The sequence below is a fragment of the Sturnus vulgaris genome, chromosome 10, assembly GCF_052056855.1.
Source record: "Sturnus vulgaris isolate bStuVul1 chromosome 10, bStuVul1.hap1, whole genome shotgun sequence".
NCBI classification, from domain to species: Eukaryota; Metazoa; Chordata; class Aves; order Passeriformes; family Sturnidae; genus Sturnus; species Sturnus vulgaris.
The window spans coordinates 22,095,209-22,113,140 of record NC_142252.1 but is presented as its reverse complement, the minus strand read 5'-3'; the positions used below and the strand labels follow the sequence as shown (position 1 = coordinate 22,113,140).

The following is a 17,932-nucleotide window of genomic DNA, read 5'->3' as shown; positions in this document are numbered from 1 at the left end:
GGGCAAAGGTGGTCTGCTTCATGAAAAAAGGTATGTTCCTTTCCATATCAAGTATTTTATAAAATTTTTGGAGAAAAGACATCTTTTCATGTAGCTCTGTTCTGTAATACCATGAGTGCAGGGAGTGTGGGACATGGGCACATGTCAACAATCCACATTTTAACATACTACTGGATTTAAAATATATTGTAGAATATTTTTCCCCCTCACATGTAAGCTAGACAGATCATATATAAAGTTGATATCAAGTTAATCTAGATGCAAGGTGTTTTCAATTATTTTTCCCATGGCAAGATTGAAGGCTCACATCCAGTATGTCCCATGGATAATGTTTTTGTGTTGCAACATTGGCTCTATAAATAAACGTGAAACATTGCAGTAGCAAACATCACATTTTTATTTTTTTTAAATTGCCTACAGCATGTCATTACAGATGGATTGATAGGCTTGATAACATTGAACTTTTGTCAGACCTAACGTGGCAGACTTGTTACGTGTCAGAAATTTTCTGTCATTTTTCTCACTATTCAAAAGGCAAAATATATTTGCAACCTTGAGTGACATTGAATATGGAAAGCAGACAGAAATTTATCATTTGACAGAATTGTTTTTGTTGAGTTTATTTTAACTTTCCTTTTTTTTTTTTTTTCCAAGTGGCAAAGCTGTAATCAGATTTTAAAATCCTGACTACTCTGTTTTAGGAATGTGGAACAGCTGATTGTGGCTTGTAAAATCTCTATGACCCGGCCTTTTACAAATGTAAACCACATTCTTTATTACTTCACATTCAGATCATTTATTTTTGTGCTTCTTTGGACTGAGGCAACATCTGACCTTTATTATGGAGTTGCAGCAAACAGCTTGGCAGGGAGCAGGCAGTGGGGAAGGTCTTGAATAGGAGACAGGACAGCAAAAGATGCAGATGCTCAGAGAGCAAATTTTCATAGCATTAGGGCTAAAACTGGTGAGACTTATTCCCATTCACTGTATTCCTTCAAATGTGATTGCTCTCTAATAAAGCTGTATCAAAAACGCTTTTTTTGGTGTCTTAACTCAGAAATTAAATCATAGTTTATTTTATGATGGTTTTCTTTTAACTAAGGTGCTTGTTTTAAAGACACATGGAGATGGAAAGTCAGGTTTTGTGAGTATAACAGAAGAAGTGGTGGGTTTCTGGTGTAAAAAGCAGCAAAGAAATGCATGAAAATATTTCATCAAATACTAAGGCAGAGACAAGGAAATCCTGGACAGAGCATGAAGAAGGTAGGGTTAGAAGAAGGAGAAAATGAGGTTTTCAGTCACACAGCACCAATAGCTGGACCACAGCGTTTTATGCTGAACAAGGAAGGAAAAGATTTTTTTAATTGCTAATAGGAACACTCTGCAATCAAAGGAGAAACTTCCTATATATTAGCATGCAACAGCCCTACACTTCCGAATGGTGAAATCAAGGGGATAATAATGAGCTCCTCAGCTAGAAAGGTTTTATTCCAATATTTTGGTTCAAAATATAGACACTAGTGTTAATAAATCAGGCTGTATATCCTAGACCACCTCACCCAGTTGATATTTTATGCAAGGAGGCCACGTAGCATTGTGGGTGCTAAAGAACAAAAGAACAGTTCTCCCCTTAGTTTTGTTAAAAAATTAAAAAAAAAAAAAAGAGCAAGGAGGTTTTATTAGTTTCCAATCCTGCTAGTATAAATAGAAGTGGAAGCTGTGGAGCTGGTGGCTCACTGGTGTTCATCACCACGAGATGTCTGTGAGCTGGGGGGAGTAAATCCCTTGGAAGGGGCGCGTGCGGCGCCGGGCGCTCGCGTGGCTCCCCCAGTGCTTGGAGGAACACGTCCAAAATCTGTCTCCTGTCATATGTTCTCCCTGTTTCTTGCCGAGGAGAAGCGAGCAGACGCACGTTCTTATTTTGGTGCCTCTTGTTTTTGGAGGGGAGGGAAGGGGGGGAGTGTTTTTCTCGGGGAGAAGTTTCTGTTTAAATCACGTCCGCGTGAAACCGAGAGGAGCCTCGTTGGCTTCACACGGGTTAGGATTTGGTTTGCTGTGCAGCTCTGAGATAACTGAATTCTATTTTATTTCTCTATAGCCTGCCAGTGTTTCCCAGTATCGCTGAGGACAAAGAAATTATCATTTTGTCGGTCATTGCGTTGAATCTAAAGCTGTAGAGAAATGAGTTGGGTTTAGTGGGTTTGTGCCTCTTCAGCTACACTTCAGCAAATGTTGGTGTTTCAGGATACACTTTTCTTTTAGCTTTTCTAATAGTCTGAAACCTCCTCAAAAATTTCTTTTAACCTGTGGCTTTTAGCCAGGATCAGAAATGAACCAGTCAAGTGAAGCTTGAGCTCATCAAAGAACTAACAAACCTTGGTAAATCTTAGTCTTTAATACGAAAAGGTTGCAGTTGAAAGGCTCTCACCCCTCTTACATGAATGAGAAATTCTTTTTATTATTATTTTTCTTTAAAAACTAATTAAATGGCTTTTTTTAAAGCCTCATTTCCCACGTGGGAATGAAGAGTGCCAGTAATACGAAGTAACTACCTGTGGTTTTTTCAGTCATGATGATGCTTATCTTCTGCTGCTTAATCCTCCTCCTCCTGACTTTGCTGCTGTCTCACTGAAAGCAATGTGAGCTCCCTCCCAGTGCCAAAGGCCTGTCAGATCTGCCACCTGCACCCTCAGCCTGGGTTTGGAGGAGGTGGGGTGTCCCCTCATCCCTGGCTCTGCCACCAAGGCAGATCAAAATATTTGCCCAAAAATTGAAGCCAAGCCACGCCTGAGCCCATTTTTCTCACAGGTCCATCCCTGCTTGCCCTTGCAGTGCTGGACTGTGTGTGTGTGGGACATGAACACTTCAAAGTGAAGGAGAAAGAATTTCCTAAGTTCAGTGTGCATGGAATCAGTGCAGCAAATACCTGCTGGGCTTGTTACATTTGCCATCCCCTTTGAACAAATTTTCTATTTCAGAAATCAGCTCCATACTGTCTGTTGTCTCTGCTCCTGCTCAGCAGAGCAGCACTGCTGGCCTGATGGTTTCTATCATATTTCTTTGGAAATTTTTATGTAAGGTATTTAAGTAGATATGTAAGTGAATGTCTTTGCTATTGATTTTTTCCCCTGCCACTGGCTGTCTATTTAGTTATTTATTTTTAAATTTAGTTCTTTAATGTTCTTCATTTGTAATGTGTAAAGTTCTATTTTGCATGCAGGAAAACACAAGCTTACAAGGTGGATGAGTCAGGTGTGTAGATCACAGCACCTGACAGAAAGCAGAACCATAATTGATTTAAAATCTTACCATCTTTTAGAGGTTTCTCATCTCTGCCACTGCTTCTAGAAGCAACCTAGTGAGGCTGCTGGAAATGACTGTACAGAGGTTGTTCCAGAGGTGGAAGTTGGCAAGCTGGGTAGAGCCTGCAGCCAGAGCCAGGTGGGCTCTGCACTCACCTTGTGCAGAAGGGGAGGAGGAAAATCCCACCCTTGCAACTCTTACAATCACAGAATCTTTTAGGTTGAAAACACCTTTAAGACCATTGAGTCCAACCATTAACCCAGCACTGCCAAGCCCACCACTAAACCATGTCCCCAGGTGCCACATCCACTAATGGCTGGGCTGGAGGATCTTAGAGGTTTTTCCCAGCTGTAATGATTCTATGAAATCTGTGTTTTAAATCCCTCTAGGAATGGTGACTCCACCATTTCCCTGGGCACCCTGTTCTGTGCTTGGCAATCCTTTCAATGAAGAAATGTTCTGTGATATCCAATCTAAACCTCCTCTGGCACAACTTGGTTGGGTGGAGTGGCTCAGCAGCGGAGCTGGGAGTCTGCTCCTGGGCTTAACTTCAGGGTCCTGAGATGTTTATCTCAGAAAGTTTCTCATTTTTTCGCATCAGTCAGACACAACTGACCTCAGATTCTTCAGGTGCTGTGGTCAGTGCCCACTGTTCACTGCTTGCTTGTGCTTTCTCCTGGCAGATGTCAACGAGTGCAGCACTGAGAACGGGGGCTGCCACGACCGCTGCTGCAACACCATCGGCAGCTACCACTGCAAGTGTCCAGCTGGCCAGAAACTGGGGGAAGATGGAAAATCCTGTGGAGGTAATGCTCTGTGCCATGTCTCACTGCTGTGAAGGAAATCAGCAGACTTAGGAGGGGGAAGGAAAACGCTGGCTTTTATGTGGAGCCAGCTGAAGAGCGTGTGCTCAGAGTTGTTGAGAGTGCAGGTCTTCTCATGCCTGGATTATGAAGATGTTACTGTAAGAACACTTCAAAGGGTTGGGGTTTTGTTTTATTTTGTTGAAAAAAATGTTATCACTTAACCTGGATTGGCTGTGCCATGTTCTGATTATGGGATTTCCGTCATCAGTGTAAAAACTTGAAGAAAGTGAATACGCTTGGTAATATTTCATCTGTCTCTAAAGCAAAATGGTTCTTATCAGAAAATACACATACATTTTCACATTTCAATCACAATTCCACAGCTAGAGATTAACTGAATAAAAAAGGATTTAAAACCACATGCTATGTAAACCCATTTGTCTTTTTCCTAAGGGAAATTTAAGTCTAGTTAGTGCATGATAGGGTAAAATTCATTCTTATGCAAAAACTTATATTAGAACACATATTGAATTATGGCCAGACTTCCTAAAGGTGCACTGACAGACAGACTGAGTGTAAACAAGCCCAGATGATGTGCTGACCTACAGTCAGTGCATTTTGTGCATCATCAGGTGCAGCAGAAGGTCAGGTGTTAGATACCCAAGGTGTGCTGTACTGCAGGGCAGAGCAGTTCCTTCTTCCTGAGCTCTCCCCTGACACAGGTAATGGGGATGTGCTGCCACATGGTCAGGTGTTCTCTGCTGTGTGCCTGGATTGCACCTCCCTGCCTTTCAGTGCTGTAGTAAATGCATCAGAGATGATCTTTTTTAATCTCAGGGCAGCTTTTCATAAACTGTATTATCATCTTTTCACATGAAACTGTGTTCTCTGGCTTTTCCCATTGGACAGTATCTCACAAATTCCTTTCTTCCAAGATTTCATTTTACCTTTGTCCAACTCCTTTTTAAGGTTTGTATAAAGCACTGTATTTCTTGCCTGTAGTCATATGATTTACCCTAACTTTATAATATATTTGGCTGCACTCCTTTTTTCACTAAAAAATGATGGAATTGTTTTCAATGGCAACCTATCAGTTGAGATCCACCTTGACAGTGTAAATAAGCTGTAGATGGTTATTTTATTTTGATTTAAGTATTTCATTATGGTCCTCCATGTTTTCATTTTGGCCTTTGGAGAACTCAACCCAGGAATATCATTTATGATTCACAGATCTCTGCTACTTCACTTCTCTTACTAATTTTGAAGACTGACTGGCAATATGCCCATGAGCCAGTGCACAGGTCTGTGTTTTGATGACTACTTACTGCTTTCAGTGCACAAAAGTTGTCCAAACCCAAAGGATTTTGAAAGCAGGAGTCCTACTCATCATAATCCTTAGCATGCAAGGGTCATTCTTCCTTTAGACTAGTCATATTTTAATAAGTTAGTCAAATTAGTGCTCCTTCTGCACAATTCAGTTCTTACAATACGCTTTACAGTCTAGCATTTGGACAGTCTTTAAAAACTCAAACAGAGATCAAGGTATTTGATTTTTTTACTATATTTTATCTGACTGGGAAATGCGGGGGAATATATTATTAGCTGTTTTGAAGCCATTTTTTGTAATCTTCAGGCAAAAATGGAAAAACACAATGAACTGAAAACACTCAGGTCATAGAACAGAGTGAACGTGGTGGTGTCACTAAATACACCTGAACTTCTGCAGAGGTGACAATGACAGAGAGAATTTGGCTGTGCTGACCTGCAAGGAGGCCAATTTCAGCCAACTTCTGGCCATCAGGTGTTACAATATGAGTAACTTAGTGGCTGGTTACTACATGAGGGAAAAGTGAGCTCCCAAACAAAACTGTGTGGGCTGCTGTGAGGTCTTCTAGGGCGTGAACTGGGGTTTTATTGATGCCTCTGCATTGCTCAAAGGAGTAATTTTTGCAAATAGGAGTAAAACAGATCCTCACTCAGGTTAACCAGTGGTTTTGGAGGAATAAAGTTTATTGTTGTTCTGTGTTGTTCCATTCTTTCTGCCTTTATAGCATCATTGTGCTTTATGTTACCCCTTAGTCTAAACTCAGGCATTAAATAGATGTGCACTATTGTTCTGCTCCCATTATTTGTCTCATGGTTGGTTTTATTTCACTGGTGCCTGCAATGATCGATCAGTGTACAGGGTTTTTTTTATAAGCCAGGGTACAAATAAGGTGTATTGTTAGAAAAGCAGCATGGAAGTAGCACAGACTTTATTCAGCGAGTCATTATTGCTGGAAAGATTGATTGTGTTTTTCAGAAACAAAATAGAGCATCCTTCTGACAAAAGGGAAAGATGTCAGGAAAGAACTGTTGGGTTTTTAAAAATATTTTTTTAGCCATTTGTAGCTGTTTAATGCTAAGGAAGGGAAAGTGGATAAAGATTCACTAACAAACAACGTACTGAAGTGCACTGATGTTTTGATCAAGCATTGCTGGGGGTTTGTGAGCAAGTTTTTTTTGAGACCCGAAGGCCTAATTTCACAGCTTGAACAAGCTGACAATGCTCAACATCTCCCCTTCTAGAGGTGTGTGCAAGACACAAGGCTCCATGAATATGCACAAGACAACAGCATAAAATAGGTGAGATAATCTTAAAATAGTTATTGCTATCAGCTTTGATTAAACCCTCACCTTCTTGAGTGATTCTGTGGCTGGTTGGACCCAGATGGGGAAGGGGATTGAGCATCACAGCCTGGGACACCCCGTGCTGTGGGGTCTCTCCTCATTCCAAGGGCTGTAGGGATATTTCCTGGCTATTTGTAGGTTCTTTTCTGGCTGTTTGGGGGATTCTTATGGCAGGTTATGTCATTCAGAGTTACGGAGTTTGTAAAATCTTACTTCACTTTGGTGAGGGATACTCGTATTGAGAGGCAAGATGTGGTGAGCTGAAAGCCTGTTCATCTCCATAGAAATGCCAGCCAGAGCAGTGACCTGATTAGCCTTTCAAAACTAATTATCTCCATGTTGTACTGCAGCTTTCACTCTCCAGCCTTCATGCTCAGAACTTCAGTTTGCTTCTCTGACAGAGAAATATTTCCTGGCAGCTCCTCACGCAGGCATTTCAGATTGTGACAGAAAGCTCCTGCTTCCCTCCCGCCCCTCCTGTGCCTGATGGAAATGAGTGATGAGACGGGATTTGGCTTTAAATCACTGCACAAATAATGTGACAAATTAATACTTGACATTTACTAGTGTAGGACTGTCAGGCTGATGCTGTGCCCTGTGCATCCGTGTGGGGCAGCCTGGGCAGGGACCATGGCTGGGTTTGCTCAGAGAGGTGTGACCTGGTCTGAGGAAGGGAGAGGAAATGGGGCTGTGTCCAGTACCTCCTTGTTTGTGCAGTACAGGTACCACTATTTCAGCGAGATAGGCTGTGAAATGCAGAGATATCCTCATTTCATATTTTATTCTAATGCAAAGCGGTTCTACTCGAGCATCACAAAATGCAGAAATGGTATTTTCTGAACATAAATACCATTTTAAATGGTATTTTAAATGGTAATTTTAGAGCTCAGTTGTTGGCACAAGTCCAGATCTGTAAGGGATGCTGAGGCTACAGCTACAAAAGCGTGTTTTCACACATGAATAAGCTGCAGAAGTCAAGTAGAAAAAGGTCGTGACCTTATGTTAACCTTCTTTGGTAAACTGTCATTTCTTATTTATATGATTGTGCTCTCATCTGTCTAGGCAACTGAAGGAACTTAGAGACAAGTGAAGTCCTGTGATTAAGTTTTGATGAAAAGGAGCTCCTATTTTGTTGATTAGAGTGATATTGCAATCACTGTAAGCCCATCCCTGGGGGTTTTGGTCAAACCTCGGAGCTCTGGCAGGTCTCCTGACTTTTGCCAGGGGGGATTTGGGAGCAGCTGCCCCCAGAGCCAGAGTGTGACTGTGCAGGGCCACCACTGGTTACCCCAGTAAAGAAGAGTCACTGGGGTCACTGCTGGAGCCTGATCCCAGGGCAGGGGGACTCTCCAACACTGTGTGCTGCCTTGGAAGAGTTAATGGTGGGCTAAAAGGAATACTGAGGGACATGTCTGAGAGCAAGAGAGTGTTTATTAATATGGTGACAGCATTGATTCAGTTAATAAGTTCTGAGATATAACATATTCTTGTCAGATTCTGGTTTTGTTGAAGAGAACAAATGTTAATTCTGCATTTGGGCTGTTTTCCCTGCCCAACAAATCAATGTACAGGTGTCTGCCATGTGGTAAAAAACTGGAGGACACAATACCACCCACTTCAAGGGAAATGCCAAAGCATTTTTATTATAGTTATTTCATTTTTATTAGATCAGGAGAAGCGAGTCTACTGGAAGGATTCAGGATGCTTTTGCATTTTCTTAGCTCTAAAAGTTGCATTTGATTCAACACACAGTGTTGGCAGGCCGTGACACTGAGGTACTTATTGCCAGGAGCACTTCAACAGAAGTAGAACAAGGAGAATATATTTTACAAAATTCAAACGTACCAGTTCTTATTCCAGGTGCAACAAGTACCACACCAGCTGAACTCAAATCTTCCAGCACTCAAGTGAAGGCACCCTTAGATGAGGTGAAGCCACCCAACCCTCTTCATCTTTCTCTATTTCAAGACCTTGTCTTGAGACACAGAAATAAATCCAGTTGCAGGAATTGTATCACAATTATCTCATTATCTGTAACTGAATTACTCTGTCCACCTAATGTCTGCCTCCTGGAGTGAGGGGAATGGACAACTCCACCTCATCACCTCAGCAGACCCTGGGTGAACCATCCTGATAACTGAGGCATTTCAGAGTATTGGAATTTCGCAGCAATTCTAAAAAGAAGTGAAAAAGAATAGGCAAAAGAAAAAGATTTGTGAGAGAAGGTAAAATCTAATTTCTGATTTTTCCAAACCTGTTGTTGGTGGCTCTCAGGTATCGTGGGACTCCAGCTTGGGTTTTTAGAGCTAAGTCGGATAATTTCAAGTAATTATGTTTCAAAGTATAAAAAACCTGCAGTAATCTGCCAAGGGGGTCGAAGAGTAAACATTTTCTTCTCCATCTTTGTACATCCAGAACACTGGTAAATGTCTTATATTTGAAGTGAATTCAACAAGAAACAATATCTGTTTTTTACATTTAAATATTAATTATGACTGCTCCTACCTGTCAAATCATTATTTGTAGTCATGAGTAAAAAACTTAATAACTACTTTTCATTTCAGATCCCAGTTGGTAATAATAAAAAAAAAAGGTTCCTCTACTTCTCTTATAGTATTTACTGAGATCAAGAATTAATTGTGCATTATAAACACTCAGACTTGTGTGGTTTTCTGGAGACTGTTGGATTTGGGCAGGGGCACTGTGTGATTTTTGTGCATGGCTGCGGAGAAGCTCCAGGCAGAAACTGCTGGAGATGTTCTACATTTGCAAACTTGATGGGGAATCTAATTTTATTTCTACTCCCAAGTCATTCTTTTGGAATTCTCAATTTCAGGCATTTCTCTGAGAAGAAATGACAGCTGGAGGTTGTTCCTGTGACCTCCCTCGTGCTCTCCCATGCCGTGTTGGATCTGGCTGGGATCAATAGCTGTGTGGAGCTGTTACCCTCTCCCAGGAAAATTGTGTCATCTGTCTGCATTTGTCTATTCCTGCTAGCTCTACAGCAAAAAAGGCTCTCCAAATAAGTAGCAAAAATGACAACATGTTCCTAGTGAGGGTGACACTGACTTCAGCTCGTTGGACTTTTAAAATGAATTACCTGAGTACTGATTCTGAGCAGGCAGGAACCTGAGCTGAATTTCAGAGGCTCATTCCAGGCTGGCAGTGGCTTGGTCTGGGCAGTCCCCTGGCTTTTTGGGAGCCCTCCCCAGCAAAAACCACTCAGCTACACAAACCTTCTCGATCTTATTAAAATACATCAAATACTAAATTCAGCAAATCCCAGCATTTTTTGGTCTGTTTCTCTTCAGTCAGGGAAGGGACACGTTGCTTCAGCAGACACTCTCCCCCTGGTTCAGAGCATTTCTCTGTCGGTCAGGGCCAAGAAGAGCATCTGATGCTCTGATAACTGATTTATTGTTGAATTTTAATTGCCGTGGTTTCGTTTCTTTCCTGATTCCTGCCTGGCTGTTGCTGAAGTCTCCCCGCTCCTCCCTCACACACCGAACAAAGGCGGCTGGGAGCTGAACCACCCAGTTTCTCACATCTGCCATCCCTCGGGGTAGACAGGCTCGCAGTTATGACAGCTCCCTCCAAAGTGAGCTCTGCCATTGAAGGCTGAGTTTATCCTGTGTGCCTGTTTTCACCGATGGGAGCTGAGAATGGGCTGAGCCAGTTCGCAGTCACTTTTTAAGCAGAAGTTTTATGCACACCAGTTGGGTCAATGGTATTATTATTCTAATCCAAGGCTCAAAAGCAACAGTTAAAAGAGTCCTACCCAAAAGCCCTTGACTTTGGGGAAGACTGAGACTACTTCTGTTTCAAGGATTCAGTGATTGTTTCCAGATAATCTTGGTAAATCTCCTTTTCTCCAAGGAGCTTGTTTTTTGGTGGCTAGATTTTTGCCTTGGGACACTTAATTCAGCTGCAACGTTTTAATAACAACCTTTTGCATAAACAACCCGTGGAACTGGCAGTTTAATTTTCAGGTTATGTCAGGATTACACAGGGTTGGGTGTAGTGCAGCTTGTCGCCGTGTCATACATTCAACTTCTGCCGCGTTCCAAGGCAGCAGCATCGTTTTAAAAAGCACAGTGTTGCTCATACCCCATGGAAAACTGGCATCTTTTCACTTTGCGTTTCAGTTATGAGATGAATTATTGATCACTGATCTGAAGGGGAAGCCTTGTTTCTGGGTGTCACAGGTAGCAGCAAACGCAGAGCCCCATCTCCACGGCGGCTGCCGGTGCCGTCCATACGGCGCTGGCGGCTCCCCGTGTGTCACAGCTGATTACAGACTCAGCATGGACTGCTTCCCCAGCCTTCCAGCTCCCTCTTCTTCCTCCAGCTCCACCAGCTGGAAGCAAATATGGAGCAGGAACCTCGACTTGGCATTATCCTTGAGAAGGATTGTTTGTGGGACGTGCGGGGACAGCGACCGTCACCCTCTCCGTGAGCGACTCCAGGTCTCGCAGTTGTGAGTTTGTGCTCACAACAAAGTTGGGCATGGGCAAAAAAACCCCAAAAAATACTGGCCTGGAGAATTTCCTTTGTCCAAACCACTTGATGCATAAAGCTGTATTAATCAGCTTTTGATAGTGAAAACATTTAAAGTTCAGCAATATTGCAGTATTTGCCACATTACTCAGGGACTTAATGCTTTTAATTAATGGAGGAGCTGTGAAGAGTTGGATGAAAAGCATTATAGAACTATATGAAAAGGCTGTTATTGTCCAGATGAAAGATAATATTTGGAAATAATGTGACAAAAAATGATAGACTGCAGTACAAATATGTTTTGAGATATTTCTAGGGCTCTGATTAGTTTATATTAGCTAGTTTTTTGCATTTATGACTATGTCTGAAAGGCAGGTTATGGAGAATGTTAACATTCCAGTGGTCTGATTGACAATAATTAGTTTATTTTGAAGGAAAGGAAAGAAGCACGGTATTGTTGGAGCTGACTAATGTGAATTAAAAGCCAGGTAATCTTTTCTGCAATTACAGAGATACAATGATTGCTGTTGTCAGAGAAGAAAATCCACTCGTACTTTTAAGAATCATTGTGTAGGAAGAGCTTTGCAAGCCTGAAATTGAAGCTCTGGTCATGATCTCCAAAATTACACTTAGTAGTAATTTTATGCAGAAGTAAGACTTTTGAATACTTAAATTATAGCTTGTTTGTAGCAAGGTATTTACCAGCAAATACAGGCATCTTATAAACAGCACATGAGTCATCTTGGTGTTCATTTCGAACACATCGAAAATGCAAATTGCAGCTGAATTATTCTTGTGTGGAGAGGCAAGTCTTAGAAAAACCTTAAATTCGTACTTTAAATGGAAATTGTGAGAGGAAAAATGTGCACATTTGCCTTTCAGAGGAGGGTATTGTGCAGGGTGGCTACATCTTTTTCTATAGCTTTGCCTATAGGCTGCATAAACAAGAACTAATGACAGATACAGGGATGGGAAAGAGCACAGCTCCTGAGAGGTGTTTATGTTCCTCTTTGGGAGCATTTAATACTGTTCTTCACCAGGACAGTTGATAGAACTCCCTTTTTTTTTTTTCTTTTTTTATTATTGAAATGCCTGTGGATTTTATGAGCCATCTGATATAACCTTAAAAAGCTTTAAAACAATTTGTGATAAAATCTAAAGCAAACAGAAACCCGTCAGCTTCTCTGTTCAAAGCCTTGGCCCAAAGGAAGCGATCCAGACATGACTGTCAGCGAGATAGCAACTGCTGGGAGAGCTACACTGCATTATTAAAAGATCAGTAGTTTGATCAACATCATATTGGATTACTCAAACTTCAATTACAGGAGTACCTGAGGGCTTTAGCTGGGATATATTAGAAGACCAACTTGAAGTAAGCCTGCTGCTGTTGCATGCTGGCTCTGTGAAAGGCCCACCTGAGAACCCTGTGAACAGTTCTTGTCCCTAAAGGATTCAGTGTCAGCCAAGGAGTTCAGAAACGACTAATAAAAATGGAGCAATCAACTGATTAATTTGATGTGAATTTTAATCTCAGGAAGAGGAAGGAAAACAAGGAAGTAAAATAAATTCTTCTGTGCCTGGTGACGTTATTCATGCAAAGACAGGGTGAGAGAGTTGGGGTGGTTCAGGCTGGAGATGAGAAGTGTCTGGGAGATCTCAGAGCCCCTAAAGGGGCTCCAAGAGGACTGGGGAGGAACTTTTAGCAAAAACATGGAGTGATAAGACAGAGGGAAATGGCTTCAAACTGACAGAGGGCAGGTTTAGGTCAGATACTGGGATGAAATTTTTCCCTGTGAGGATTGTGAGGCACTGGCACAGGTTTCCCAGAGAATTCATGGCCTGGAAGAGTTCAAGGTGGCAGGTTGGGCAGGGCTTGGGGCAGCCTGGGCTAGGGGAAGGTGTCCCTGCCCATGGCAAGGGAATTAGAACTGGTTGATCTTCAAGGTCCCTTCCCACCCAAACCATCCTGTGGTTCATGATTAGGATCCAGCTCTGGAAGCTGGCATGGATATGTTTCAGAGGTGTTAATGTCACTTCTCTCTTCTCCTGGTAGAATCTCTGCAGAGAGATTTATGTCATAAAGGAAGCAGAGCAAGACAATCTGTGTAAAATGCTGTCCTTTGCTGGCTGGCAGTTTATTGTCTTAGACTGTCCTGAGCTGGGATGGCTCCAGTGGGGGATCAGTGCCTGTGGTGGCGCCTGGATTGTCAGTCCATGGACTGATGGCTGTGGAGCAGTGCCAGGAGCCAGCTGTGGCAGAGGGAGAGGAGGCTGAGCTGTGGTCTCAGTTTTGGACTGGCAGAGGTGGAGCTTGGTGGCTGAATGGTGCCTGTGCCCTCCCTGTTCTCCTGGTCCTTGTCACGAATCACATCTGTATTTCCAGCCAGCACAGCTCATGTCCTGTGAGCTGGAAACATCCGATTATGAAGGTGTTTGCATGATTATAATTTCCTTGTGCATGTTTTACCTGCTGTGTGTGGAAAACACATTTCTCTGCATTCTGCTGTAGTAGAGACACGGAGCTCAGCAAGTGCATTAATATTGCTGCTAGCAAAATCCAGGTGCTCTCATCACATCAGGCATTTCTCTTTTTATTCCATAACTACTCTTGGAAACTGCCATATCCTGCCGAGAGAAGATGCTGATGGCCCAACATATAAACCTCCTTAATACAGCTCAGAGCTGAGTCCACACAAGGAGTTTGGGCTGTATCATGCTGTCACTTATTAAGTGCAGCTCCTTGTAGAGATCCTCTCCTCCTTTGCCACCCTCCCACCTCACAGCAGGGCCCAACTGGGTTGTGCTGAGGAGCTGTATTTAAAAATTGATAGACCCATAACAAATATTCTCTCTGCTGTTCCTCCCCACATCAGAAAATCTTGCAGGAGCGTTGCAGTAGCTGCTGATACCGGTGATCTCAAAATCTTTCTCCTAAGCAGAAATCACCTAAAATTTTGATTGTTATCTTTAAAATGTTCCCTTCCAACTTCCCTGTTTATAGGCAGTACATTTACCTCTTTCCTACTGGAAACAGTGGTATTAATGAAGCTGGGTTTTTCGGTGTGTAAATGTTTTTTTAGGAGCCTAAGTTACCCTTTTATCTGGTGTGTCGTTCCTGAGTTTGTACTCCCTTGCTATTTCATGTGGTCATTCACATCTCCTGGCACAGTTCTCTGCTGAGAGTTTGTGTCCATCTGTGTGGGTTTCGTGTTGATGGGAGTTGGAGTCGTCAAGGGGGTGCAGTTGCCAAAATATCTATTAGTCTAACCCCACGGTGGAGGCTGGTAACCCAATCACTCTTCCTTTTTTGCTTTTCTTTGCTGAGATGCTGTGTGCTACACTGGGATCACAAAATGGTTCATTATCTTTTGTTTTAAATACTTAGAGTGGAGAAAAACATGCAGAACTGCTTTGTGAAAAGATGGAAAAATGTATTTGTGAAAACATCACAGTGTTGTCTGAGGTCTGTCCGTGAAATTGTCATGTTCCTTGCTTTAATTCTATAGCCTGGTTTTCTTGCAACTTGTCTGGTTTCAATAATTGCTTAAAACATGTATTTATATATAACTATATCTATCTATATCTATATATGTGTGTGTCTCTGTGTGTATATTTAATGAAGAATTCCTTGAAACTCTAATTAGGGCTGCTTGACTCCAAAGCAGTTTACATATCACAGGCTTACACAGCTATCAAACAGATGCTTCTCCTTTTTTTTCATTCAGCTGACATTTTCATTTTCTCTGCATATTTTGAGCACTGAGCAGTGATGTGTTTTGACTCCTGAGGCTACAGATGATATCAAAATGAGGATTAGAAATGAAGCTTTACCTGTCAATTAAGTTGTTAAGCTTGTCCTCCACAGTGTCTACACTTTGAAATGGCCTGTTTATTGAATTTGAAATAGTTCTCATTCTTGACTTTGTTTAAATTGAATGGACAGTTCTAATTATAATCTTCAGGGTTTTCATCTGCAACATATGGTTTGCATTTAGAACTGTGGATGAGGGGCTCTTGGATGTTTATTGAGCTAAACCACTGTTAAATATCTCATGAGAGAGTGCCATGTCAGGCATTGAGAGTAAGCAGAAATGGGCAGTACAAATATTGGCCAATTTTCTCTTTTCACATCACCCTGTCCAGGAGATCTCCTGTGGGACAGCTGAGAAATGAACTGTGGTGGCAGGGTCCAGGTATTGGTGAGGAACAAGTCACCAATTTAAGTGGTTGCCTTGTGCCAGTCTTACTTTGAAAGCAATATTAAAAGCAAGCAAGCAAGAAGTCCTAGAGCATTTTTGATATATTCCTTCCCCAGTCCTCAGTTCAAATTCAATGAATTCAAATTACCAGGATGGTTGTCAGGTCAATGTTGTTCTTTCCAACCACCTGTGGCCCCCACTAACAGGGTTCCATGATATCTCATGGCAGTTTCTTCACCTAATTATTCTCCAGTAAGGCCAGTGACAGACCAGGAAATGAAATCCAGGTCTCTCAGAGGTGGTAGGGTAGATTGTCCCTTGCAGTGCTCACAGAAGTCTTCTCCCCAAAAGCAGGTTGTGGGGCAGCTCCTACCATTCCTGCTCCATGGATCTGTTAAAAATGCCATACCTTGGACATGCCTCTGTCCTTTTCCCTTGAAAACAGGCATCAGGAGATGCATCTCCTTTCAGATCTGAACATAAATATTTATTAGCTAACACAGTGTCCCATTGATGACTCTGCTGTTCAATGTTCCACATCCTTTGGTGTTTTCTGTATAGAGAGAGAGGAACCTGAAGGAAAGAACTGAAACCTGGCCTTGACACAGCTGGAAGTCCTTAAAACTACCTGGGGAAACCTCTGAGGTGTAGGGCAAGGTACCATCTACAGGGCAGAGGATGCCTCTCCACAATGGACCAAACCTGCAGGGAGGTCTGGAGGAAGGACTGACAGACAGTGAACCTGGTACAAAAAGCTCTGGTGGTTTAATGCCGTTTTTATCTTCCCCATTTTCAGGGGCAGGTAAATAACCAGATTATTTGTAGATCCTCTTTCCATGCCTTCAGAATGGGTGCTGCTAAAAGTTGCTTTGTCCTTAATCCCGAGTGAAGAAATGTAGTAGAAAACTGGCTGCTCCAACAAGGGTCCTCCTTCATTGTGAAATCAGTTTGCAAGGGCTAAACTGGGCGAGGAATCATTAACCTTGCCTTTTAACCAGTCTCTTACCAGCTCCTTTTGGTTGGCTGAAGCCATTCCTGAATGAATCCTGTTGGAGCAGCCTTGCCTGGGACACCTGGGAGTGAGGAACGTGAGGAAGCTGCAGCTGCAGTCCAGGGGCTGACCTGGCTGGCTCAGAGCTGGAGCTGACAATGGATGCTCATCTAATCCATGGCAGGGGCCAGCAAAGGGCAGAACAAATAGCTGAGGAGCAAAAATAAAAGCCTGGGAGCACTAACAGTTCAAAATGACCCAGCTGGCTCTGCAGGAGCACATTTATCTATGCTGAAAGCTGTTTCATGGAGGTGTTTTAACACCAGGTTCTAGGAAACCACTCAAAGGAGCTTGTAGCATATTTGTGGTGTTTTTTGAAGCATTAAAAAAAAAAGCTCTAGACCAGGAGCTTTGCAGTTTAAAACCTTCCAGGCACCCAAAATTCTCAATCTTTGCTGCTCACTTTGGTTCAATGAAAAAGAAATACGGTTTTTATTAATATGAACTGATTTTTTTTTTCTTTTTAAATTTTAGGTTTTGTTTTGGACCAGACTTGAAACTTATATTTTCCTTTCCTAGAATCAATACCAATGTAAAACTACTTTCATTGTGGATAAGGTGGCCAAATATTTTTCTAGCAACAGGGGTTTGAAACCCCCTCCAATCAAAGTTTCAAACTCTGAAAATCATTTTAGTGTTAATAAAAGAGGAAAGATCCTTTTCAAAACTTCTGCTGCAAGAGCAAATTATGTCATGCTTAGTAGCGAGTGCATTTGTGAGGGGATTCGCACTGGTTGTCAAATTTTGGACATTTCCAAGCTTGAGACTTGAGCAGTTCTGTGATTTAAAGGAAGCTGTGAGTTGAATCTGTTATAAATTTACCTACTCACAGCAATAACAGGATCTTATATTAAGTTTTACTTTATAGAATAATTTCTGACTTTTGGGATCAGCTTAAGAATGTCTGGGAACCAAGCCTGTTTCCCATCCTTCCCATGAGTTCATAAATTATTTAATTGAAAAACACACTAAATAATGTGCAAAATCCACCATGTAATTAGTGGGGAAAGACCATATGATATTTTCACTTCGTAACTTTTGTGAGGTTTAAACACCCTTTGGAATATAGAAAAGAGAGTAGTAACAGTGTAGTTACAAATAACAGAAGGCAAAGCACTGTCATGCATCTTTGTTGATTTAAAATACCACATTAAATAGAAAACAATCAGAGTTTTCTCATCAGATGTAAGAAATAATCTGCAGCTGAAGAGATTGGGGGAGCTGGTTGGGGCAAGGGAGGGGTGAGCCAGATTGTTGGAATTTATTTCCAAATCTGTGTTGGAGTTGAACAGTTTATCCACTTGTGATAATTTTAAGTAGAGCCACTTAAGGTTTCTTGCTGTGGTACTTCACTTAAGATCCAATCTTCCCTCTTTCTCTATCACCATCATTCCTGACTGATCCTC

General features: G+C 41.9%; 1 protein-coding gene across 1 annotated transcript in view; it reads left to right on the top strand.

The window, feature by feature from the left end:
- LOC106858078 (uncharacterized) overlaps positions 1 to 17,932 on the top strand; it is a 181,579-nt gene that overhangs the window by 88,750 nt on the left and 74,897 nt on the right. Inside the window, exon 5 of the mRNA XM_088171044.1 lies at positions 3,987 to 4,109. Coding sequence (XP_088027170.1) covers positions 3,987 to 4,109 — 123 coding nt within the window. The remainder of the gene's footprint in view (positions 1 to 3,986; positions 4,110 to 17,932) is intronic.